The sequence below is a fragment of the Boleophthalmus pectinirostris genome, unplaced genomic scaffold, assembly GCF_026225935.1.
Source record: "Boleophthalmus pectinirostris isolate CB_2022bp ecotype Guang Dong unplaced genomic scaffold, ASM2622593v1 HiC_scaffold_6, whole genome shotgun sequence".
In the NCBI taxonomy this organism is placed as follows: domain Eukaryota; kingdom Metazoa; phylum Chordata; class Actinopteri; order Gobiiformes; family Gobiidae; genus Boleophthalmus; species Boleophthalmus pectinirostris.
Window position 1 is genome coordinate 5,596,767 of NW_026571447.1, and position 27,978 is coordinate 5,624,744.

At 38.5% G+C, this 27,978-nt stretch overlaps 1 protein-coding gene across 2 annotated transcripts; it reads right to left on the reverse strand.

Moving 5' to 3' along the window:
* Window positions 1-726: 726 nt before the first annotated feature.
* Window positions 727-27,141, reverse strand: dpy19l1l (dpy-19-like 1, like (H. sapiens)). Of its 2 annotated transcripts, none has more exons than XM_020919657.2 (23): window positions 26,954-27,141; window positions 26,318-26,662; window positions 25,780-25,804; window positions 24,452-24,539; window positions 22,757-22,894; window positions 21,735-21,855; window positions 20,476-20,569; window positions 20,213-20,270; window positions 18,110-18,201; window positions 16,576-16,675; window positions 16,416-16,493; window positions 12,161-12,247; window positions 12,012-12,071; window positions 10,843-10,923; window positions 9,936-10,037; window positions 9,760-9,831; window positions 8,791-8,855; window positions 8,682-8,706; window positions 7,718-7,837; window positions 5,276-5,450; window positions 3,431-3,530; window positions 2,459-2,584; window positions 727-1,704 (listed from the first exon to the last, which is right to left on the reverse strand). In XM_020919657.2, the coding sequence occupies exons 2-23, from the start codon at window positions 26,547-26,549 to the stop codon at window positions 1,533-1,535; spliced, it is 2,211 nt and encodes a 736-aa protein (XP_020775316.1). In that variant the 5' UTR covers window positions 26,550-26,662; window positions 26,954-27,141; the 3' UTR covers window positions 727-1,532. The 2 variants fall into 2 exon arrangements, with proteins under 2 accessions (XP_020775316.1, XP_020775314.1); XM_020919655.2 differs by lacking the exon at window positions 26,954-27,141 and adding an exon at window positions 26,731-26,915.
* Between the last annotated feature and the right edge of the window lie 837 nt (window positions 27,142-27,978).

The window sequence follows — 27,978 nt, forward strand, 5'->3', positions numbered from 1 at the left end:
AAGAAGCTCATTGTGTTAGATTATGAAGAGTAGGGGTGGGATTAAATACGTTTTCTTCTTCTCACTCCTTTTTGGGCAAAATAATAATAATAGTAAATTTTTGTTGTTATTTTCATTTCTATTATGATTTCACTTATGTTATATGTTCCATTGTATATGAAGGCAAATCTATACTTGCCCAAAATAAATGCATAAATAAAAAATAAAAATAATAAAAAAGTATCACATGAAAAAATCTAATTAACTAAAAGTATTAAAGTACCTGTTTAAAAATGTACTTTAAGAGTAAAAAGTAGATGTATTTTGCAGAGAGATTTTTAGAACAATTAAAAAGTTGAAATGTGGTGATTTGAAAAATAAAAAAAAAAATTTAAAAAAAAAGTATTTTCCGCACTATTAGGTGCTCTGGATTATAAAGCGCACTGTCATTAAATGGTCTATTTTCGAACTTTTTCCACAAATAAACCACACCGGACTTTAAAGGAAACACAACAGTTGGATGGGTCAGTGCGTTCACGGTGACTCTGGGCTTTGTTCAGTTGTGGCGTGTAGGGAGGGTGCTGTCTGGGACCAACGGATTGTCGGCGTGTTCGCAGTGACTCAGTTATTCAAGTTGTGTCTAGAAGTGGCATATTGCACTCGCTTTTTCGGTTCCGTTCTGTTCCTCGTCCGTGTGGAGTGATGAGTGTGTCTGCGGGTGTTTTTCGCTGTGCGGTCGCTCACTGCTCTGTGCGTGTTTGCGTGCGCTGTGGGCGCTGCGGCTTTGTAGTTTACTGAAGTCGTGCTGGGACACCTGAGTGGATTTGTCTATAGGACGCTCTGGATTGTGGGGCGCGCAATCGTTTTTTGATGCAGTTGGAGACTTAAGAGCGCGCCCTATAGCCCGGAAAATACGGTACTTTAAGAGTAAAAGTGTTTTGCAGAGAGATTTTTAGAACAAATAAAAAGTTGAAATGTGGTGATTTTGAAAAAGAATTCAGCAGTGATTCAACTGATTTCTTAATGTTTCTAGCCGCTTTTGTGTATTTGGTTTGCTCAAAGTTGGGATGTTAACTCAAAAAGGAAATGTTAAAAAAAAAAAGTCTTCACCATTTCAGGAGGTGTAAAACAATAACTTTTCAGTCCAGATCTAAAATGTAGTGGAGTAGGAAGTACAGATAGATGTTCTCAAATGTAGTGTAAAAGTAAAAAGTATCCACTGTAAAACGTACTTATGTAAAGTACAGATATGTAAAATGTGTCCTTAAGTATTGTAGTTTTACTTTCATACTTCATTACCTTCACCACTGATGCCCACTACTTTTCAAGGTGCATTGTAGGAGATTTTGAGCGCACTACTTTTTCACCAACTGGACATTCGGACACTCCTAAAAACAGCGTGACCCCTTAAAATGTGCCCTCAGTAGTAACAGTGTGGACATTCGGACACAGCCTGGACCTGTGCCAGTGCAAGCAGTGGTATTGTGCTAAAGCAGAGAAGAGTTGCTGGTGCAGAGTCCATGTGAGGGGAGGCGGGTGGCGGGTGGCAGCTGTTATCTGTCCTGTCTGCTGGCTCGGGGCACTTTGAGCACCTTGTACACTTCGTTGGCGAACACTGTGCTGAAGTGTGGGTGGGAGTTCCTGGCGAGCTGGGTGCACAGAGGGACTTTACCCATGTTCTCGGGGTCCTCGATGTCCCAGATCTCAGGCATGCTGCACCCGGGCCTGGAGACGACAACACAGATTAAATAAGGGAGCGATTCAGTATATTAGACTCAGACAAATGATTGACTCGTAAGGGAAATGATTTGGACACAGGAGCTCACACATCACAATATAATATAATAACAAAGAGATAATAATACATTCTGAATAAGTAGCAAAAATAGAGAGAGACTGGTGTCAGATAAGGCATAATTATATAATTCTATGTATACGTAAAAATAAAATAAAATAGACACAGAAATAAATAATAAAAATATCTCAGCAATACACAGTATATAGGTGCAAGTCACATTTCTATAGCATCTGTCCTATAAAGGTCATGAGATTGGTACATGGACAGAGCTAACCCTCTAGCAGCCATCTTCCAAACAGGAAGTGAGCATGGGGGGGGCTTCCAGCTCCATCAACTGTGGCTGGCTCTAATTCACTTTACATTGAATCATTATCGCTCCTCTCTGTGTAACTGCCGCAGTGAGTCTCATCTTATTGGTATTAAAATGTTATTAACGCTGTCTACATGACCTTGGTGTTTTTTATTTTGCTATTTTGCCTGTAAATCAATTCCTGTTCCTAATATGGTACTCAGCTAAAAAAACGTGCTCCTATTACTGCTGACAAGCGCACATCCCCTGCCAGAGGTGCAGGCCAGAGGGAGATGTGTGAGCTACTGTATCTAAATAATTTCCCTCGTGGATCAATAAAGTTTGTCAAAGTCTAATGCTAATGTACATGGGCTGAGTGTACTGTAACAGACCTTGTCCTTCTGGTGCACCAGGAGTCCTCCAGGACAAAGTAGTCCACTTTGAGCTTCATCAGGTTCCTCTTCACCGTCTCTCCAGACATACGGCTGTACATGGAGTACACCAGCTTAGTTCTCTCTCTGGAAAAATAGACACAGGTTTAGTTCAGAGTCTAAACGAGCCTTAAGGCCACCACACACTACATGATTTTTTTGGTCTGAAACGATTTTTAATCGTCTGACAAAAAGCGCACATCACAGACCCGAGGAGAGAATTTTATGAGATTTGAAATCTCCGATGGCAAAGACTGCAGCGGGAATGCGTCTGTGGGCCACAAGCTAAAAGTTGTGAGCTCGTTTTGAGACTCTTAAGTGTTAAAAAGATCAGAGCTCTACACTTCTAGTTTAGATACAAGTCAAAACTGTGTTATTATTATTTGTGAAATGTGGTGCAGATACATGCACAGAGATAGTGACTCTACTTCCTGTGTGCTCTATCGCTAATCTGCAACTTCACCTCCTGCATTTTTCTTAAAGCTTCAGTCCCTCATGGGGACTGGATGTCATTATTTGTGAAGGACTAATTCTATGGATAATGTGGATGAGATGCTGCAGTTTAAATTTACCACTTTATGAGAGGTTAGTAATTATTTTTGCCATTTCCTGAGTTTGTATCTTTCGTCTGTGTCTGTCACTCCTCTTCCCCTGACACCTTTTTATTTGTTGTTACCGTAGCGTTGCTAATGTCTGGTGGTTACGATCTGACAGAGTAGCTGACACCACACACATGAGGGGCGCGCACACACACACACGCACGCACGCACGCACACGCACACACACACACACACACACACGGAGCGCAGCAGCCTCAAAATCGCCCACGAACACACAAAGTCAGGTCACACCTCCCCGAACCCCGAAATCGCAGGGTAAATTCTCCTGTTGCGTGTGGCATTTATGTGGCACACAATGACCGTCTGTATTGACCTGAGTCCAGCATCTTCATAGTGCGGGTGGTTGACGATGGGCCTGCCTGTGGACAGCTTCACACTGGCCATGGTGGGCATCGCACCAGCAAACACAGCATCTGCACACACAAACATACACACGCTGACTTTTGTTGCTTTTTAGGGGACATTACATTGGCTTACATTAATTTCCTTGAGAGTGACCAAAGCTTTAACCATTAACTACCTACCTAACGTTAACCTAAACACTATTTGAATCCTCATCTCACATCTGAATTTAAAAAGCTGCTAGGGTAACAATTAATGATTTCTGTGTGTATGTATCATAGCAACCAAAGAGCCAATCCAAAGCGAGGCTATTAAAAGGTACTCTCCCCTGATACCAGAGCTCGAAGGAACCACTTTGCGCCCCATGCTCACTTCTGATTGGAACATTGCACCTAGCAGGATATACAGTATGTGGTGCCAATGTGCTCAGCAAAACCAAGCTCGTGCCCGTTAGATAGAGCTGTGAATTTCTGAGATCAACCTTATGATTAAAATTCCACTTACAATGTTAAGGCCCCCTTCAGGGATATTTAGGATTTAAGGTGGACTGTTGAATACTCCTGAGGGGGTCTATAAAGGATCTATGGTGAAATTATCCTTAACAGACCCCTGAGGAATATTCAGAAGGTCTTACATTACACATAATTGACTCTTGTGAGCTTTTGGTCATGTTAGAATCTCATTACCTTCTGAAAAAACATACCTGGAGTTGTGTTTTGTTTCATTCACACGTTTGAGTAACCCAAAAAGCTCTATTCCACCTTGTGATGTCACAAAGTGGGAGTTTTCAGCTACCTTTTACCTTTTGTTTAGTAGATTGGCAATTCCAGGGCTGATATCATCCAAATGATTCTAGTGAAGGTGTTGTCCCGGGCGCTGTTACCTATGGTTCTGTGGCTCGTGTTCACACCTGCGATGTCTCCGATGGCGATCGTCGTACGGCCTTGTTTGTTTTCATGTTGCGCAACGGAGTTGGTGCTTTTGGCGGAGAGGGTGGGAGCAGCGGCGTGGAGCGTCTATCGAGCGGTGGGACTGATGTTGCGGTGCGTGCTCCGCTGAGGGCTCATGGATGTGGTGGCAGTGCGGGGGAGTGAGGCTGTGGGGCTTCTGTCATCTCGTTTTTATTTGGTAAGATTTTGTACTATTTGGATTTCATAGATGAGCCTAAATGTTTCAAATGTAATGCACAGGCTTCCATATAATATCAAAAACAAAGTGTAGACTGTGCAGAGTCGAGTCTCAGGTCTGATCTGATTCTGGTCTCGTTCCGGTTTTGTTCAGTTCATTAAGTTTACTAAGTTACACATTCCAAGACCAGACTGTGGTAAAAGTAAAAATTTTCAACAGTGATGGTTCATGGTTAGAAAAGTTAATAAAATTAAAGTTTTGGACATTTGATTTTTCACAAGTTCAGTCAAATACTACACATTGAAATCAACGCAATCTGATCCCGACAACACATCATGGATCTTATTCTTTGCTCTTGGTTAATTTTATAATTTTTATACAAGTATCGGATCGGGACTTTGTATCAGCAGATACTCAAAATCAAATGACTCGGAGGCAAAAAAAATGTGATCGGGACATCCCTATTATAGAGTTTAAAAACAGTGTATTACCACATGACATCTCAAGGTAGAACAGAGTGTTGTCAAGCTAAGAGAAAGACACTGTGACACTGCCTAAATATGCAGGTTTTGTGTGTTAAACATGTTAGTGAAACAAAAACACAACTCCAGGACTGTTTGTGATGAGAAAACAACATTATAAAATAGATCAGAGAATAGCGGGATGTGGGCCCTTTAATGCAGCTCACTGTGATGTGTGTTGTCTTGGATCCAGTCGAGCAGCTCTTCCTGGGGCATGTTGCTGAACTCCCCGATGATGCCCCACTGAGCCTGCAGGTTGGACAGGCCCTGTACGGCCATGAGAGCCAGCACGCCGAACACCGCCATCTGCTGTTTGGAGCGCTCCCCGAACCAGCCAAACAACTGCAGACACACAGGAAACACAGAAGACTGTAAGAGTAAGGCAGATTCAAATTTTCTTAAAGGCCACGTCTCATTTCTCTATCCTCGCTTCCTTCTCCTTGATTCCTCTTCTCAATCCTCCATTTTTCGGCAGTCAATCAAATGTGTCATATTAAAAGTTGTCCCAATGAAAACCAAGGAATGAAGGAGTAAACCTGAGGGAGGCTTCAGGAGCAAACATCAGAGAAAAGAATCAAACTTTATTGGTCTCAGTGAGGAGTTTAGATCCTCTCTCATCGCTTTGTCTCCTCTGTGGGCGGGATTTCCTCACCTATTTCCTGCAGAATCGAGGGGAGGAATCAAGGAGAAAGAAATGAAGAAACAGCAATGAGATGCAGCCACAGTTTGCAGGCGCTCAACCTGATTTTAACGCACCAACTGTTTGCAGAAGTTACCCCTCCCTTATTCATGCATTTCAAGCATCCTAATTATTCACCACGATGAAATTATTAGATCTTTTCACAACACTTTGTGATTTAATGTGACTTCCACCTACATACACTTTGCTGTGACAGTAAAGATAACAACAAGTAGCGCACTTCCTGACTCTTTGGAAGATAAAACACCTTATAAATAGAGAAAGACATTACACAGCAGTTTCATTTTTACCTCATGAGCCGCAATATACAATATATCCATACTGGGGTAAAACTAATTTTGCTCAGCTACAAAGAAAAAAGTTAAGAGTGGAGTTTTGCTGTGACTGCAATTCTAACAACTACTAGCATGCCAACCATGCACATCCTGATTCACAGAATAAAAGGCTCTATAAGAACACCCAAGATTCAAGATTAATTTTACTGTCCAACAAGTGGGGAAATTTGTCTTGGGTTATAGGCTCTATTCACGCTTACGTCACAAACCAGGAAGACGTTATGATGACAACTTCCGGAGGACTGTTTGCGGTAGTAAGACAAAATCTAGAAGAAATGAGAAAACGTCCCTGTTTTCTTCATCTCCATTTCATTGTTATGTTCGACTAATGAACAATTACAACCATACCTCAGTTTTTATCATTTTAATAATAAATAAATAATGAATAAAGAAGCAAATAGATAACAAATAATTCATAATAATTTATAATGCATTCCTCTCAATTCGCTCACAAATTTGCTCACAAATTTTCGAGTTGTCTGTAAGTGACATTGAAGATATGATTAGACCAGGGGTGTCAAACATACGACCGGATCTGGCCCTCCAAGACCTTTATTCTGGCCCTCAGCAGATTTTCTACTAAAATATTTTAATGATATTTTCTATTAAACTATTGGTAATTTTCTGCACCACTCAGCATAGCAGTGTCTCCAGTGTCTCTGTGCGTGGCCCCTCCCACCAGAGCAGCACAAATCAAGACTTGGCTCTTTCCAAACGCTCTTAAAGGACGATTGTTTTGACTGTTGACCGTGACACCCTCATCAGGAAAATGTCAAAAATGAGAAAAGTGGAGCCGAGTGCAGGATTTTCCAAGAAAAATGGGCTTATTCCTATTTGCATACAAGTTCATGTTAAAACATTGTGTTGAAGTTGCATGTTTCTTAAAGTTTCAGGTTGTTCCTTATATTACAATATTTTGTAAAAGAAAGAGTTCATCAATTAAAAAAGATTTCTGTAACAGATTTGTTTCTCTGCACAAATATTTGAACTTATTGTTATTTTTGGGGTATATATGCCATGAGTTTTCTGATCCGGCCCCTTTGGGATCAAAGTAGGTTGGATATGATCCCCGAACCAAAATGAGTTTGACACCCCTGGATTAGAGTCACGTCCCCCATGGAGCTTTGGCAAGTTATGAAGAGCTAATGATTGCTGAATCCATGGTTTTATCATATTTCAGTGGGTTTTGTCATAGTAGTGTTTGTAACTGCACTGGAAGTTGTCACTGCATCTTTCCAGCCGTCTTCCTGGTTTATGATGCAAGTGTGCAATATAAAATAGAGTCAAATCAAATACTACAATAAGCACATGCAGACACTACGTAGTATGGACTTATTTTGACTGTAAGAGCTGCTTATGTATCTGTACTGGGGCAAGACACATTTTGCTCAAATACATGGAAGGAAAACAGATCAGGCACCCTTCAGAACTGAATACTCATTTGAAATAGCGAAGTACTGCCGTGACAAGTATCATTTTGGAAAAAGAAATATACAAACTAGTAAAAGTTCACCTAGCAAATATCAAAGTTTGGTTTACATGTTACTATGGTGAGGGAGGTAGTTGGGACTGACCTGTTTGGAGCAGAGGAGGGAGGCCATGATGCACATGTGAGGAGTGAGGAAGAGCTTCAGCCTCATGATGAGCAGAGCCAGAACAGTGAAGGCCCCCAGCTGCAGACTGTGGTACACCAGCTAATGCAAAACAACACAAGATAACAAGAGGTGACACAGCAGACGCCACCACCTTTTTACTTTAACATAAAAATAGATATAAGGACTCCACTAGACCCAGACTATGTTTTTTTAAAGGGCTCACATTATACGATTTTCTGATATATGTTATGTTATGATAAATAGACCTGGAGTTGTGTTTTGGCAGAAAACACTCTGTTCCACCTCGTGATGTCATGTGGTAATACATTGTTTTTGAACTCTATACACCTTCACCTTGGAATAATTTCAGCCCAGGAATTGCCGATCTCTACTACAAAAGGAAGCTGACAACTTAAAAACTACTGCTTTGTGACATCACAAGGTGGAACAGAGCATTTTGAGCTTTGGAGATGTAGACAGACTAATAGTAAAGTGTGTCTCAAACATGTGTGAATGAAAGAAAACACAAATCCAGGTATGCTTTTGAGGTAACAGAATTATAACATGGCTAAAAGCTCACAAGAGTAAATTTTGTGTAATATAGGACTTTTAATAATACAGTATTAGGGACGCACTGATACCGATACTGGATCTATCCGGCTGATATCCCCGTCAGGCCTTTGATTGGATTTAATGAGATGTTTCACTGACTGATATAAGCCCAGGATGTCTCATAATGTTTAAACTTTTATTCATGCAGAGTTGTGATGTAATTGTTATTCACTTTATGGTTTTGGTTTCAATCTTATCAATTATATTTACTATACTATCTGCACTACTTAAAAATATACAAATTGAAAATATACAGTGAAGAAAAGAAAAAATAGAAAACATAAAGTAAAGAATGTATAGAAAGAAGGGAAAGAATGAATATATGTCTCACCTCTCCCCTTGCTGCTATGTCAGATCTGTATAAAGACATATGGAAAGACATCATTAGAAAAAACAATGTTATAATAAAAAGATGCATAAAGAAAAAGTAGAGCTCTTACCCGGTTTCCTCGGAGAGTTCCATCTTGGCTCCATCCCTGAGGACCCTGACTATATCCTGGACTGTCTGGACACAAGCAGAGAGATCATACTATTAAAAGAACATATTGTGCTTGTCTCTGTTCTATAGTTATAATCTCTGACATCTGTGGATTGTTATGTTGTAATTTGCACATTTTAAATCCCAATGTTCTTCTCAAAGGACTTAATAAAAAAATAAGTCTGCTGACGTTTGTGTTCGAAAACTGTGGTGCCTGATGGGAGCTGATGTCAGAGTAAACAACATCATGTTTTAATATTATTTAAAGGTGCATTGTGTAACTTTTCAGGTGGAGGGTCCGTCATCTGCTTTTCTTTCTAGAGATGTTATGTTACTTTGTCTGGAATGTTTCACAGTTTGATATTAAACCTTTTTATCCTCATGGAGAGCAAAACAGATCCAGTACCACCTGTTTTCTAGGTCAGACATGTCAGCCTCAGGCCCGGGGGTCAAATTTGGCCCGTGAGATCATATTAAATATGTATTAGAGCTGACCCGCCGGCTACAGATCGACTATAGAGACATTATTTATTTAAAATGTTGTAATTATTTTATATTATGCTTGCTCTGGATTTAATGTTTAAGCAAAACTATTATTAAACATTTATTTTAATGTTTATTTTAATAATTTAAGAAAAGGTTTAACATGAAGACATGAAGATGTTGTTAAAATTTTTCAATAAATATTTAGTTTGGCCCACGACTGAGTCCCAGTTTTTAATTTTGGCCCCCTGTGAATTTGAGTTTGACACCACTGATCTAGGTATTTTTGAGCTACAGAATCACCTGTAACTGAATAAATGTAAGGTAGAGCTGTTTAATGTCATACTGTGGAACATTCTAGGCAGAGCAATGACAGAGCCATAGCAAGTGTCAAACCACCAACCAAAAACTTACACAGTGCACCTTTAAAGTTAAACTGTCAAATTACCTTCCAAGCAATCACAGACACCACCAGCACGTTGATGGGCAGCAGCAGCGTTTTGAGATAGCGAATGGGAGTCTAAAAAAGAAAGTAAATACTATATAAACATATAATATAAAGATTAAAACTAAACACAGAATAGTGAAAATGTAATGTTTTTCTAATCGGCTACGTGCTTTTACCTCGACCTCTATGAAGTCAAACTCAGCGGCGCAGGTGTACATCATGGTGTGGAAATCTTTGTAGCTGGTGAACTTGGACTTGATCAGAGCACTGATGTGAGCCTACAGCAAAAAGGAAAATCAACAGGATTTATGGTTTATGAAGGAATAATGGATGTACAGTATATAGAAGGATGTGTCAAGTCGACTCTTCATGTACTGTTATAAGTGAATGCGTTAAAGAAGCGTAAATAATCATTTATTAGTTCTGTAAGATTAATCTGTTAAGCCATTATAGATATGAAATGTGAGTTTGGTCCAAATTTAAGGGGTAGTTATTCATTCAAAACATATTTTTTTCTATCTTTTTCAATTCAAATTGTAGTTGATTAAAGCAATATTTGTTGTCAGTATTATTGTACATCCCTTTTATGGATTTACAGTTACAAAGTTACAAAACGAATAATTCAAGTTTGACCAAAATGTAAACATAATTAATATATTATAAAACAACCACAATAATGATAATGTTAATTTGCTCTTAACTGCAAAATATTGGACATGATGAACAAGTTGTTTGATAATTTTGTGTTTTGGTTCTGTAGACGATTATCCAATCAGAAAGCAGAGTGAGCCTCATGTCTTTATTTGGGCTGTCAGGTTCATTGCTGAAAACTCTGATCTGAATGGTCACTACCTAAAACCCAGCACCTGCAGCCAGTCATGAATCAGTGCTAGTGCAGCCTCTGTAGCTCAGGGAGGGAATTCTGTCCATATACTGAGAATTAGAAAAACGTGTATGTTTAGGCACTAGCTACCTAGGTTTTAGTTTTAAAACTAAAAGCACAGGCTACATATAGTTCCTTTATAAAATGTGGTTGTCAAGGTAATAATTTGTATAGATTATGGAAAGAGACATGTTGCTTACATCATCAGAAGCTCCCAGAATAGTGGACAGCACAAATTTGAGTAGAACCGTGGAGCCGACCCAAGCCAAGCCCTGCATCAGCTGAAAAACGAAAGACATAATTGACTAAAAGATTAAAACTAATCCAAATCAAATACATTATTAAAGGTCATATATTGAGCAAAATAAATTTGTGACCTTTAAGATATTTTAAAATCCTCAAAAATTTACCTGGACTTGTGTTTTGTTTCATTCACACACGTTTGAGTAATCCTTTATTATTAGTGTGTGCATCTCCAAAGCTCAATATGCTCTGTTCCACCTTGTGATGTCATGTGGTAGTTAAGAATTAAGTTAGTCAAGTCAACAGCGACCTTGTACCTTTTGTTCAGTAGAGATTGGACATTCTGAGGCTGGAATAACCCAAATGATTCTAGTGAAGGTGTATGGAATTTAAAAACACAGTGAATCGCTTCTTGTATTACCATATGATGTCACAAGGTGGAATGTTGAGCAAGTGATTCCTGCTTGAGAAAGAGTGAAATATGCAGGGTTTTTGTGTTAAAAATAAAACAAAACAGAACTCCAGGTAGGTTTGTACGGAAGCGGAGAGGGGTGACAACAAACGCAAACGCTTCAACAATTACAATTGCGACAACACAACAAAAAGCCACAACACACCAAAAAAAGCCACAACAGAAATGACCGCGGGACTCTATTTTAATGCAAACGCTGCAACAAATTCAAACTCCACAACACAAATGCCTCAACACATTAAAAAGCCACAACACATTAAAAAGCCGTGGGACTCTATTTTCCGACGGACCGATCAAGCGGCAAGTGAAGAAGAAGAACTACAACGTGAAAAGTAAAGGAACGGAGAAGTTGGAAACGTAAGTAAAAGTAATTTCTTGTTTTATCATTATTTGTTTCACGTTGTAGTTCTTCTTCTTCACTTGCCGCTTCATCGGTCCGTCGGAAAATAGAGTCCCCCGGTCACTTCCGTTGTGGCTTTTTGATGTGTTGTGGCTTTTTAATGTGTTGCGGGATTTGTGTTTGTGTTGTCGCATTTGTATTTGTTGTGGCGTTTGCGTTTGTTGTGACCCCTCTCGGCTTCCGTAGGTTTGTGATGAGGAAACAACATTATTACAGTTCAGAAAATAGTGTAATATGTACAAAAAAGTACATACCCAGATGATGATGCCTGGTTTGAAGAGCTGAGCAAATCGGTCTTTGAGAGCAATGATGACCTGATAAAAACAACGTTATATAGAAAGAACTGAGTGCGAAGTTTTAAGTACAGAAATGACTGAACTGAAGTGAAGGGGACATAACTCACCCAAATGGAGACAAGAGACGAGGCGTAGAAGGAGGTCAGTAACATGGAGTTTCCAAACATCAGGATGAAGCAAACAGCAAGTGTTATCTGTAGAAAAATATGAAACATTTGGTGATTGAAGGACTTTTATAATGTTGTTTCCTCATCAAACAGACCTGGAGTGGTGTTTTGTTTTTATCACATGTTTAACACACAAACCCTGCAGATTTACGCTGAGTTCTTCTCTCAAACAGAAAACACGCTGTTCCACCTTGTGATGTCATGTGGAAATACAGGAAGTGCTACATTGTGTTTTCAAACTCCATGCAACTTCACAAGAATCATCAGGATCATTTCAGCCCTGGAATTGCCAACGTCTACTGAACTAAAGGTAAAAAGAGATGATAACTTGAAAACTACCACTAAATTACATCACAAGGTGGAACAGAGTGTTTTGAGTTCAAACATGCGTGAATGAAACAAAACGTAACTCCAGGTCTATTTTTGAGGAGGTAACAACATTATAACATGCTTAAAATGTACACTTAATCCATTTATTATGTTACAGAAATGAGCTTTGCAAATTATCCATAAAATTGGATTTTTAGAACACACCTGTAATCTTTTTATTCAATCCAAGCTCCTCAAGATTCCTGACCTTGTAAAATATTACCGTATTTTCCACACTATTAGGGGCTCTGGATTATAAGGCGCACGGTCTATTTTCGAACTTTTTTCACAAATAAACCACACTGGACTTTAAACAAAACATAACAGTTGGATGAGTCAGTGGGACTTTGTTTGGTGCGTTCACGGTGACTCTGGGCTTTGTTCAGTTGTGGCGTGTAGGGAGGGTGCTGTCTGGGATCGCTGGATCGTCGGCGTGTTCGCAGTGACTCAGTTGTTCAGTTGTGTCTAGAAGTGGCACATTGCACTCGCTTTTTCGGTTCATTCCTCCGTTCCGTTACTCTGTCGGCGTGGAGTGATGAGTGTGTCTGTGGGTGTTTTTTGCTACACGGTCGCCGTCTGCCCCGTGAGCGCGCTTTGTAGTTTAATGAAGTCGTGCTGGGACACCCAAGTGGATTCGTGTATAGGGCGTTCTCGATTGTGGGGCGCACAGCCGTTTTTTGATGGGTTTGGAGGCTTAAGAGTGTGCCTAATAGCCCATAAAATACAGTATACACTGGTAATTTTACTTAAAGCATTCAACAATTTACTACCAAGTAATCTTCAAAGCTTGTTCAAAATGAAAGAAAGAATTCATCATTTTAGAAGGTATGAAAATTTCAAATTGCGCAATGTTCGAACTACCTGTAAAAGTTTCTGTGTGTCTGTAGGTGGTGTAAAACTCTGGAACAGCTTGGATACACATCTCAAGCAATGCTAAAAAATTCATAAATTCAAGTTGTTTGCTCACAGTATATAGAGAGTGGGTCTTAATTTTAGAAGAATAGTGCCTCTGTAGCGCTGGTTTATGCTTGTTGTTTCCTTCCCATTGCTGGCCTGTCCTGTCTGTTAAACATTGTTGGCATCTCAATTTTCCTTATTTATTGTTGGTATTCTTATGTATTATTACAATACAGTTCTGTTACCAATCTATAACAGTGACTCTTTGCCTGCACTTGTAAATAGTTCATATACAGGGTATCTAGTCTCTTTGACTACCCCAAATTTAAGATTTTTTACAACCTTTTTAAAACCACTAACATGAAAATGAAGACCAACGTTGCAGTCATTATGCAGGCGAAAAACACCAGGTCTAATTCTAATAACGACTAACCAACTACCGGTACTATATCTAGAATCTAAGGCTATGTTTATATGATGATGGCCCTAACAGAAGACACAAAAGTGGTGTAGTGTCTTCACTTTTTATTCTGCGTTTAGACGAGCATTTTCGGGAGGAAATCTGCGTGCATATGGTGACGCAAAAGTGTTTGAAATTTGATTGTGTATGCATGTCAGGTGGCTGAGTGGTGACGCTTGGTGGTGATGTATGTGACGTAAACATGTACGCGACATGAGCAGATCTGACTAGAATTGTGCGTCTTGAGCAGTGTAGACAGAACTGATTGTTTACTCATTGCCGCCAGCGTCAAAAACTAAAGTTTTATTTGCACATACTCCAAAATTTGACATTCATTCATTCATTCATTTTTTTTAACCCTCCCTCCATTTAACATTGCACTGCAGCCCGGTTGAGTAAAAAAAAAAATAGGCTAATGAAATTTTAGACCTTTGTGAAAAAATAAGACTTGGACAAAATAATTTAAGACTTTTTAAGGCCTTAATTTAGGTACATGAAATTTAAGACCTTTTTAAGACTTTTAAGACCTCGCGGCTACCCTGATATAATTTAATGTAAAATGTCTGAAAAATTCAAAAGAAAGCTCATTGTGTTAGATTAGAAGAGGGGAGTGGGAGTAAATACGTTTTCTTCTTCCCACTTCTTTTTGGGCCATTTTTTAAATTTTTATTTATTTTTTGTTGTTATTTCTGCTATGATTTCATTAATGTTATGTGTTCCATTGTAAAAGAATGTACATTTCTTACTTGCCCAAAATAAATACATAAAATTAAAACTCACAAGAGACAAATTTGTGTAACATAGGACCTTTAAGAATGGGAGAAGAACAAAACTTGCACATTAGGGAGTATAGTGATGAAAATATAGTCAAGAGTAAAGCACAGATTTGGCTCAATTACACTGCTCATTATAGTAGAAGAGGGAGGATACAGAGCCAATATGATGAGCACATAATCCCTGTTCAAATGGGCACACAGCCTAATCCTTCACTAACAAAGAAATAATACCGCCAATGTATTTTCATAAACAACGGTCTTCATTTTAAATTCTGTATAAAAAGCTATAGTCGAAAACTAGAATTTCAAGCAAAAAATTTTGAATTAGGAATAGGAGTTGCTTCACGGATAAAATAGTGAAAAAAAAACCCCACCAGGATCATGTAGAGTGAGTTAAAACGAACATTTAAAGACCAAATGACGAGGCTCACTGCAGTAGTTACAGAGAGAGGGGTGACAATTTTTCAGTGCAGGTAAGCTACTGTATGTCTATTTACAGTCCAAACATGCACCATTCAACCATGCAACTCTTACCTAACCTAAATTATACCGTGTAGCTCTACAGAATGTTATGATATCCTCTGGCACATGTCTCTGGTGCTTATCTGCACAGCCCACAGTCCTGGCTGCAGGCCTGGAGCGCACAGGATTAGGGCCAAGTACACAAGCAGCAGTTTTCACAAGCCGTTTTTTTTCTTTTTTGTATTTTTTTTTTCTATATCTATAATCTTAAATATAATGATCTTAACTGCACTTTTAGTTAACTGAGTCGTCCAACCTGCCATTTCTGGTGTGCAGAAATACTGAAATATTGATATATCACATCGTTTAATGTGATAATATAGTATCGATGTCGTATATATATAATATATATATATATATATATATATATATATATATATATATATATATATATAGCCAGGAGTATTTTTTGGTATATTTTACTAAATTATATTGTTTCAGTGCTACAGTTTTCTTGCATAAATAAGTTTCCTTCCTCTGAACAAGCAACACATTTGACATTTTCACGGTTTATAAAATCAATCGGCGGACGGCGGGCGGGTGCGGTTTAGAAAACCTTCGGTGCAAAATGGATAGCGGGCGGATGATGAGTTTTGTGTCGCGGTTGCGGATGAAAAAATAGCCCATCCGCGCATCTCTACTGTGAAGCTGAGGTTCTGTAGGTTTGGCCTGGGTCTAATCCACTCTCATTTTAAGTGGGAAAAGACTCTACACAAAGGAAAGTCGGATTTCAAATGCTGCCTAAATTTTTGGGAGTAATTATAAGAATAGGTTATAGCAGGTATTCTTGGAGACGGCCTGAGAGACAGCAGACTGAGCATCTGTTAGGCCTTGACAATTCCCATGTCAAAGCTGAAGCAGATCTCAATAACATGAGATTTAAGGGCTTGTAATGAAAAAAAAAAAAAAAGTTTAGGCGGAAATCATCTAAAAACATTTTTATGTATTTATTTTTTATTTTGGGTAAATTTTTGTATTTGCACAAACTGGTCCAGATTCTTCTCAGAATGGTTGACTGAAAATAAGTGGGTTAACAGATTTCCATTAATATTTTACATGTTTATGAGATAGAGAGCTCTCTTTTATCAGAAGCTGGATAAACAGAAATGAGTTAAGAAAACCTGCATATCACGGTAACACATTCACGATCATCCCATCCGCCTTTACCTACCATATGAGTGACCAGGATGGACTGCATTTTGCTCGCAACAAGGTAACCCAGGATATAGGACGCAAAGAGAGACGCCACCTTTACAAAACAAATGTATTCAAAATGACATTAAATAATATTTCAACGTGATCCTCATTATTACAGAGTGTGTGACGTTTACCTGAGTGAGTAAAACGAACTGTGCAAACTGCCAAGGCAACATGAAGCACAGGTTGGACACTCCCAGAGCTACGAAGGCCGTCCTGCTGGGAGTCCTCGATCTGCACCAGTGAAAAAGATCAATGAATCAAAATCTGACAAACAAAGTGCTTCTAAAAGGTGCATTCTGTAACTTTTCTGGTAGAAGTTCCTTCAAACACGTTTTGAGATGTTATTGCTTTGTCTTGAATGTTTCACAGTGTGGTATTAAAGCTTTCAGTCTTCATGGAGACTAAACCAGACCAAGTTACAGGTCATGTGGAGAAGCGACCCCACTCACAATGGTCACAATGCTTGTTTTCTAGGTATTTTTGAGCAATAAAAACAACTGTGATTAATTAAATGTAAATGTCATACTGTGGAACATTCCAGGTAGAGCAATGACATATCCACAGAAACAAGCGTATGATGAACCCTCCACCACAAAAGTTACAGTTTCTATGTAGATCTATGTTACAATGTAGTTTCCTCATCATAAACATACATGGAGTGGTGTTTTGTTTCATTCACACATGTTTAACACACAAACCTGCATATTCAGGCTGAGTTCTTCTCTGCAACAGAAAACTCCATACAGCTTCACTAGAATCATTTAGATCAGGGGTCTCCAAAATTTAACTTGAAAACTACAGCTTCCTGACATCTTAATGAGGAGCAAAGCATTCTGAGCTTTGGAGATAGATGTAGACAGACTACCGTATTTTCCGGGCCAGGTGTGCTCTTTAAGCCTCCAACCCCATCAAAAAAAAAACATTGCGTGCCCCGCAATCCAGAGCGCCCTATACACGAATCCACTCAGGTGCCCCAGCACGACTTCAGTAAACTACAAAGCCGCACCACCCGCAGAACACACAAACACACACAGAGCAGACAAGAGACCACGCAGCGAAACACACCTGCAGACACACTCATCACTCCACGCCGACAAGGAACGGAACGGAGGAACGAAACGAAAAAGCGAGTGCAATGTGCCACTTCTATACACAACTGAACAACTGAGTCACTGCGAACACGCCGACAATCCAGTGGTCCCAGACAGCACCCTCCCTACACAACTGAACAAAGCCCAGAGTCACCGTGAACGCTACAAACAAAGTCCCACTGACCCATCCAACTGTTGTGTTTCGTTTAAAGTCCGGTGCGGTTTATTTGTGAATAAAGTTTGAAAATAGACCATTTAGACCATTAATAGACAGTGCGCCTTATAATCCAGAGTGCCCTATAGTGTGGAAAATACGGTAATAATGCAGGGTTACTCAAACGTATGAGTGAAACAAAACACAACTCATGTTATGTTTTTGATGAGGCAACAACATTCTAACATGGCTTATAGCTCACAAGAATTTATTTTGTGCAATATAGGACCTTTAAGTAGGTTTAAATCAATACTGTAAAATGTCCAAAAAATAAAATAATGTCCCACACATGTCATAAACCATAACTACATCACAGACAAAAGCACAATATTTTCTCTTTAATCAGAAGAAATTACATACCTTAGAATGTATGTTAAGAGCAGCATCTGCAGAACAAGGAAGGGGTATGCAAAACTTTCTCTGAGAGGTGGGGTCCACATCACTCGAGTGCTCTGAAAAAGATTAAAATCAACAAAAATGCTTTAAAGTGGCTGCACGAATATTTCCATTAAGCAGCTTTGTACAGCAATAGTCTCCTACTCTGATCATTTAGGCTTATTTCATTTCAATGACATGGAAAAAATAAGGGAACTATATAAGTCACTACCTATTGCTCCATATAGTCTTAAAGGATGGATAGGGTGTAGATTATTTACATAAAATTTCATAAACCTGACCTCACTGTGTCCCCAGATATGATGTAAACACGTTTAAATGACATATGGCTCTTACTGGTGACAGTTTTAATGCTGAATTATTCTTAACTGGACATTATGACGGAGTTGTTGGTTGTTTTTTTGTTTTTTTTTATGTGGAGTTTTGATTCTCAAGACAATATACAAATCAGAAAGCAGAGTGGGTCTAGGCAATCGTCACTACATAAACCCCAGCACAATAGCTGCACATCAGTTTGATTGCAGCCTCTGGAGCTCAGTGAGGGAATTCTGGAGGTTCTGAGCTTTCATATGAGGCATGGCCTGTCCATACACAGAAAATTTAAAGAATATATACACTGCTTATACTTTTTGGAAATAAGTAGGTCTGTAGTTGACTAAGAAAATTCTTGGTGGACTAAAGTCTCAAAACTATTACATACGTTTATGTATCTGACCCATACTTGACTCACAAGACTAAACTACTGTATAACTATTTATACAGAAAAAGTACTAAGAAACAGTGCATTTATATAAATACAGATTAAGCGTGTGAGTCATCTGCCATTTTACTTATAAATACCCAAAAATACCAAATCTAGATTTAACTCACACTTTTCCTTTCTGTTGTTGTCCCATATAAACACAAAACGCAGGTCACACAAGTAAAGTTGTGTGCACAAAAACATATTTTGGATCATAATAAAAGTTAGTTTTTACATTATTATTATTGTAGGGCAACATTTTATTTAAATTATGCATAATTTCAAAGGGAAAACACAGTCCGACTCTCAGTTTGAACCATTTTAAACAGAACTGTGCCTTGGTCATTTCTCTCTGACTAGTTTATAGTTAAATGCCTTCTGTCCTATAAATAAATATCAAAAGAGCCAGTCTTTTGAACGGCTCTTTGAAGTGAACTGATCCAAAAGATTCGAATCACATAAAAGAGCCAAAAATCACTAAAAGTTATATAATGTTGTTTGCTGATTGATTTGTTTCCTCATCATAAACATACCTGGAGTTGTGTTTTGTTTCAGTAATATGTTTGATGCACAAATCTTGCATATTTAGTTCCTTTTCCACTCCATTCCACCTTGTGATGTCATCTGGTAATACAGGAAGTGCTCCACTGTGTTTACAAACTCCATACACAATTTGGTTAATTTCAGACCTAGAAATCCTGATCTAACCTGATCTAAAAAGGTAAAAGGTAGAATGTTAACCTGAAAATTACCACTTCATGACATCACAAAGTGGAACAAGACTTTCTGAGGTTTACTGTTTAATGTGGGAATGAAGCAAAACACAACTTCAGGTATGTTTTCAATGAAGTAACAACATTAACCTAACCTAACATGGCTTAAAGCTCAAAAGAGTCCATTGTGTGTCCAACAAAATAAAATCTATACTAGTTTATTTGTTAAATAGAGTTCTCACATTGGCTTCTGTCATATAAATAAATATTAAAAGAGCCAGTCTTTTAAAAGGCTCTTTGAAATGAACTGATCCAAATGATTTGGCGATAGATTTGTCAAACAGCCTAAACCCACACAAAATTGAAATCCCTAAAGAGGTGTGCTTGCTGAGTCACTGTGTTTAAAATGATCTCTTTCTGTCGTGTGGAGAAGGCCCTGGGTGGAGGATGTGCCAGCCAAAGCAGCACTAAGCTCCTTTAGGGCTGCACCAGGACCTCACTCAACACAAGAGCTTTCCACGCTTCTTTTATTTGAGGCGTTTTAATACATTTCACAGGCTTATGCCCAAAGGGGTTCTGGGAAAACAGACTGTGATGTTGGATGGTACTCACTTCTCCGTGATTGAAGAAAAAGCACAAAGATGTGACAATGCCGCCAAGACGACTGCCGCTGTGGAGACACACCAGAAAGAATGGTTATTAAAGTCATTATTATCTCAACAGAATAATCATCTCAAGAGTTTAAAGTCTTTTTTAGCTATTACATATCACTCCCCATCTTATATCCATATTAGTTCAAATGCTAGTTTGTATTACTACTAAAAGTTTAAAAAGAAAATGTGTCAAAAAGCCATGTTTTGGTAGAAGGACATTACCTGAGATAAGCTCCGTAAATAAAGAAGAGACTCATCATCAGCCCATTCAGAGCAAACACAATCGTCACATAGAAATATGCAGGGTCGCCCATTCCTAAAGAGCACAAAAATATAAAAACAAATACCATCAGAACAAACACCCACTTCTATTTTCTGTCCATGTGTGAAGGGAATATACAGTGCTTTTAGCACTCATAGAACTGTAGTTACATTAGTAACTTCAGTTATATTGATCGATAAGCCAGTCACAAACTGTAACTGTGCTATGCACTGCTGTGTAACTGTTGTATCTCGTGTAAGCCTCAAGTAACCTGTGCAAAAAAATAATAATAATAAGCTTCACTTATCAATATTTTATTTTATTTTAGCATTGCACAATTACTGCAAAACAGACACAGAAAATTTGAAAACCTCCCTAGAAATTCTGGACAAACACGGACTTTGCTTTGTTACAGTTCAGTCACCTCCTGCCAGAAGTCACAGTCCCCTCTCACTCCTGCTGTTATGAACATCAGCAAGTGAAAAAGAATACAACTTTAAAGCACATTATACATAATAAAACTTGGTTGAATTTTAAGACATTTGGTCTAATGTCACAAATGAAGTATTCTGACATGGTTTAAGGCAAAGCTCTGTGTTTGTCAGCATCGTTTGAAAAGCAAAGCATCAGTTTAGTAGAGACTAGTGTAGTGTAGAGTGTACATGGGCCCTAATGAGAATGACTCAAACCCTCACTGTTGTACAATGGGAAGATGACAGCCGTGGGCTTTTCTCTGTCAGCTCCTTTCACTAGACACAACAACAACAGCATCACTGCAATATGAACAGCTTCAGAAGCACATTAAAGGTCATCATCCATATTTTAAATAGCAATAATTTAAATAGCAAAGTAATAAGAGGAAAATTTGAATTTCCTTTGTAAATAAACAAATACATAATTTAGTAAGTGCCATCTGTTCCAGGGCATTAGAAAATAAATTAGCATCAGAAAAGAAGACATAGCTTGACATGAGTCGGTGTATGCCCACACATTTGTTCTTTTCTTAGTCACCCCCCTCTGTCAGTACAAACAGATGGTGCTCTTAATGTCTATAAAACTTTGCATAAACACGTATTTTCCTTCTAACTTTATGTGCCATTTTGTCCTTTCACCTTTGTCTCTCACCGTTTGGTAAACACCTCTTTCCTGATTTTTTCAAACAGAGCAGACAAAAGCAGATTTCACAACACGCACTCACATCTCCATGGAGACCACGTACCTTCACAGCTCTCCACCGGCGTCAGACCCTCTCCTCGGTTGATGTTCCAGCACATTTTAGTGGGAACTCCAAAGTAGCCCATGACAGCGGTGTAAACGCGGTACCAGCTGGAGAGGACCACCTGCACAGAAACAGCCCAGTGAACAAAACCTAATCTTTTGATTAAACAGAAAAGTCAGGAATGAGCCAAAAATGGATATAAATTTCCTTCATAGCTTGAGTCTCAATGTTTTTGAGCCAGGAGCCCCTCTGAACACCAGCAATAACTCATCACAACACTGTTACTAAGCAAAGCAGGTTAAGTGTTTTCAAGTGCCTACCCAAGAGGACAGCAATAACAACACAACATTATTATGGACTCTTTTATTTTTCTATTGCCTTTAGGAGATAAATAAAGACTTCTTCTTCTGAACATTCACACTGTGATTAATTATATTTGCACAGCTGTTACTCACTCAAGCTCACAGCTGACCAAAAGGACAAATGTGTTTAAGCAGACAGCTGCATGAATCACACTCACAATATGACCAAAAGAGCAGATTGTCCCAGCAATGATTCAGATCTGGACAACTTTATTCCTCCCACCTCCAGGGGCACTTCATTTGAGCAGTAAAAACATAGTGGCAACCAGACATTCAAGATTTGATTTTTATCACCATATTGCCCAGCCTTATCTCCTGTATAGGCCTGTCAGTTATAATGGCAGTTGAGTGGATCTTTATGGTTGGAAATAGGGGTAAGACAAGACAGAATTTCCACGACACAAAACTCGAGATGGGGCCCATGAGAATAAGGCGAGATGAGATTTTGAAATAATTTAAAAATGACCAAATTAAGTCATTTTCATCTTATATAAGGTCTATTTAAACAGCTGTGCAAATCCCCACATGTCACTACTTATTTTTACAGTATACTCTCAATATTCAATATGTTTGTTACATGCATTAAAACCTCCCGTGGCTTGAGATCTCATACCATCCCTAATGAAAAAATGTACAGAACATATGGAGTCTGAGCCTCACCTCTGGATACAGATTAAACCTCTGCAGTGTGTTGATGACCAGGGGGTACTCTGTCAGACGGTCATTCATAATCATGTGCAGGCCGTCCAGGAAGGAGGGGGCTTCTATAATGGTCTTGTAGTAGGAGTAGTACAGGCCCTAGCACGTATGGAGAAAAAAAAACAACAGTGACATTCAAAGACAGATTTTAGAGAAAACATTATCAGGAAATAGCATTCATTAGCATATATTGCAATTGAATCAAAAACAACAATCTGAGTGGGCGTAATTGGCAAACTGCAAAGTCTGGAATTACTATCAGATAAGACAGTGTCCTCTTCAAAAAACATCTTTTTACACAAAAAATCAGTTTGTAGTTTCCAAATCTTAAGCATGTTGGGAAAGTTTATCAGTTCATATTTCAGTTTTCCATCCATAAATGTTACTGCTCCTGGAATTGTTTATATTGTGATTGTGAACTGAATCCCACATTTAAAAAATATATTGCAAATGAAATTACAAAAAAACAACATCTTATTTATATATATATATATTTATTAGAAGAGTGCAGTCGTATTCTCACACAGCATGCATCAAATATACACCTATTATCTATTTACAGTTAATTATAAATCTATTACTACACACTGGGGCATGTATTGTTCTAAAGGGTAAAACGCAATTCATAATTTATGGAATGTTAATTAAAGCACCACCAGGAAACTACATGCACTTGAGCACCTGCATTCTCTGCAACTACTGATTATTTTGGTCATCGATTAATCTGTAGATTATTCTTTTGATGAACTAATTAGTCGTTTGAGTTGCTAAAGACTTGTGAATATAAGACCAAGATGAAGCTAAAGAGATGCCATTACAGACAGACTATTCATGGCATTTCCTATTTGCAATGGCTTTTTTTTTTTTTTTTTTTTAAACACGTCAGTTTGTGTAAAAAAAATGCATCAGTTTGGGGCCATAACACATCTGCTCTCTTCTCTCTTCTTCGTCTTCTTCTCTACACAGATTAAACTGCTTTGTCTGAATGCAGCAACATGAACTATAAATATCTACAAAGTGTGTGGTTGTGAATCTTTGTGTAGGTGGGTGATTTTAATGTGTGTTGTCCCTGATAAAAAAAATAAAAATAAATAAATAAATAAAATAACTAACACGTGGTATGTTTTGGAGTATGGGTGGGTAAGTGATGCAACATTGGCATTTTTGTGTCCAGAAGCCACAACTTTTCTAGTTATTAATATATATATAAAAGGTTTAAATTGTTAAAATGTACTTGTTTTATATCACTTTAGTTGTACCAAGACGTATTTAGATGAAGAAACCAAATTTGAAAGAATATTATAGGTTTGTTGATTAAATATCTTTTTAATCAACATTTTTTACAAGGAGCATATACTAACTAAATAATAAATATACAGAAAATATACCAGAAAATGTACACATTTTGTATTCCATTATGTTTCCATTTTTTAACATTTGAAAATTGCAAAGCGTCACTAACCCATACACTCCTCAAAAAACAATTTGATAACTAAATCAGTTGACAACTGTTTCAAAAAATTAGTTGTGATTAATCGAGTAAGGATGAAAATATTATTACTGAAACAAGTTAAAGAAAAGTAAGTAACAACATTGTCAAACAAATGGAACAATATTGATATATATATATATATATATATATTTTTTTTTTTTTACCATTTCTGTACGGAACGCCATCTCCTTCTCAAGAGTTGACAGGTGAGAGAAGTGCCTGTCATTTTCAAACAGCTGGAAAAGATGGTACCTATAAAACAGACAAAGTTGTGTAACTTTGAAGTTCATGGGCTTTTAGTTTTATCATCATTTAAAGGTGAACTGTGTAACTTTTTGGTTGGGGGTCCGTCACCTGCTTGTTCCTATGGATACGTCATTGCTACCTGGAATGTTCCACAGTATGATATTAAACAGCTCTACCTTACATTTATTAATTTGCATGTGATTTTATATCTCAGAATACCTAGAAAAACAGGCATTCTGACTGTGAGCGGGAGCGCCTCTCCACAGATCTGTAACTTGATCTGGTTTGGTCTCCATGAAGATAGAAAGGTTTAATACCATACTGCAAAACATTCCAGACAAAACAATAGCATCTTCATGAAGAAAAGCATTTGACAGACCTGCCACCAGAAAAGTTACACAACGCACCTTTAACTTACTCAGAATAGTGATTCATGTATGACTAAGTAATCCTGTATTGTTCTGCATCCAAGGCTTTTGAGTGTTCAGAAAAATGACATTGTCACCTATCCACTATCCCCACCCACTGATTAAAAATGACACACTGCAATTTCCAACAATAATCAATAATTGCACATGTAACAGTTTATTTGGGGTGGAAAAAAACAATAAAATGATGTGAAATGTTTTAAATAGTGAACACATTTAATACAGTAGTTATCTGCAATCCTGCTTTAAAATATATATTTTTTTTTTGGTCTTAAAGAAATTGACTCTTATCAGCTTTAAGTAATGCTACCTCCTGGAGTTGTGTTTTCTTCATTCACACACATTTAAGTAATGTTTTATTAATAGTTTATCTACATCTCCAACCCTCATAAAGCTCTGTTGCACCTTGTGATGTCACGAAGCGGTAGTTTTCAAGGTAACAGCTACCTTTTGCCTGTTTAGCGAAGACTGGCAATTCCATGGTTGAAATTATCCAAATGATTCTATTGAATGTGTAGGGAGTTTAAAAACACAGTGGAGCACTTCCTGTATTAGTGTTTTCACTTTGAGAGAAAAACACAGCCTAAGGTTCGTGTGTTAAACATGTGTGAATTTTCATTCACAATACAACTCCAGCGATGTTTGGACAAGGAAACAAAAGTATAGCAACAGAAAATAGCTTAATATGGGCGCTTTCAATTGAGGATTTTATTCCACAAACTTTTGAGAGGCAATTCTTTAAGTTACAAACAAATGTGCATAAGATAATGACTGTTTACATTGGTTAAATTGGTTAGTCAAATGAGATATTTTCTTACCAGTGAAGATATCCAACCAGGGCAGCTGTGGGCGGACACACTCTCATTAATGCAAAATAAGCATGTAAATATATACTGAGGGCTGGATGATACAACAGTAGCATTAATCACAATTCCGTTTTCTTTCATTTTGTCCTAACAATAAAAAAATAAGTATGCCATCAATAATAATCTCCCGAAATTAAACAAGAAAGACCCGTTATCAGCCCTATTTAACACAAAATATAGTTAGTAGTTCGAACAACATATGGCGTTTGTTTACATTGCACAGCGCTACTACACCTTTAAACTTTGATGCAAACTTGTTAGTACGTGCACGGTGCAGTGTGTCACGGTGCAAAAATCAGACCCCAAAAAGCATGCAATTTGTGATATTTTTATACATTTATATATAAGATAATGCTATTGTCCAAAATGTGAAAAAGAAACCTAGTATTTCATTCATTCGTGCATTGTTTGTTAGCGGTTAGCATGTATACGCACGCATCCATCTCCAGGCTAGCTGCTGATGCTAACTCCGAAGCTAGCTGCAACTTACCGAGAAACAGCAGGAGCCCGAGCTTAGCGGCTGCGGACGGGGTTAGCCTGTGCCTGGATCCCGGGAGTCCGTTCGCGTGAGAGCCGCCGGGGGTCGCTTTGCCCTCCCTGCCCGCTCGCCTCGCGTTACTTTTCCCGGAGGATGGAGAGGAGAGCAGCAGCGGGCTCTTGTCGCGCTCTGCCGGGCTCACAGCGCTCTTCCCCCCGGTGTGTTTTCGGGCTTTAGCCGCCATAGCTCCGCGGGCTGGGGGAGAGCGGGGCCGTGCTGTGTGCGTGGCCGCCGGAGGAGCAGGGAGGAGTGGGCTCCTTCACAGCACACGAGTGTCTGTGACACGCTCAAAAGAAGCTACGGAGCAAGAAAAAAAGAAAAAGATTACTTCCCATTCTTTGAAATAGAGAAGAGAACTAACTCACATTTCTAGAGGAAATCCTAAATTGTGTCGTATGATTTGTTAGAAATGCATCAGATCAATAGCCTTTAGAAGTGATGTTGAAATATATGACTATTTTGGCTCGTCTCCATTCAGGAATTTGTTTTCCTTTTCCTTTTCATTCTCATGACATAACATCATAGATCAATAGTGCAGAACATGTATGTTGTAACAGAGGCATGGATCTCTGATAAAAAAGAGGTTACCTGTGTTCCGTGAAATTCTGAGTCCCCTCTATTGCGCATGCGGCAATTTCCGATGTCTAAATCGTCTTCAAAGTGCTCAGGTTGCAACTCTTTAGAGAGTTTTATTCATCAGATTTGTGTAAAAAGCGTTTCCTTGGCAAGAAATAAACTCTAGCGTTACCGTAATGTTTATTTCCAGCGGACGCCATGCTTGGGACTGGCGCGCGCATGCGCAATAGAGGCGATCAGAGATCAAAACTTCTGTCATCTGTAGCACAGAACTATGATCTGCAGTGGCCAAAGAACTCTTAATTTCTATGTGGAATAGCTACCAAATCAGTTATGCTTCATTTTGATGCCTTCATTGAGAATCTACAATGTAAATACTCATGGAAATAAAGAACATTAATGAGGTCCAAACTAACCATATCAAAGTTGATTTTTTAAAGAAAACAAAGGGTACTTATTCAAGCGGCACTATGCTCAGCCATGTTGAATCTGTTAAGCCAAAGCTTCCAAGCTTTTAAACTGTACATGATTTTTTCAGTGTGACAGAGGAATAAACTCAGACGGAGGAAGCATGGAAGCAATCTCCACACGTCTCAGCTGGTCTGTAGACTGTATATATAAATCATTATACAATCTCTGGCTCTGACCAGGACTCGAAACTGAGGAGGTCTGATGAGGCAATAAATACATTAAAAAGTGTAATACACCATCAGGGTCCAGTCTTTCCTGGAAGGCTGGCCGGGATCGATTCATCCCTCTGAACCCAGCGCCCATGGCAACAGAGTGGTTGGCTGCTCTTTGGCTGCCTGGCTGACACACTGAGCAGTTTTGTTTTTACCATCATATCGTGGGATTTTAAGTATCTAAGCAGCATGTGTATTTCAGAGGACACAAGTAAGGGATTCTTGGATTGTGTGAAATGTTGTTTTTTCTAATATCCATGGAGACTGTTTAAGAGGCTAGCTAATGTGATGATAGGGTAGATATCATTAAAATCATGCAGGATTAAATGAAGCATAGTAGGCTAATCCTAAAGT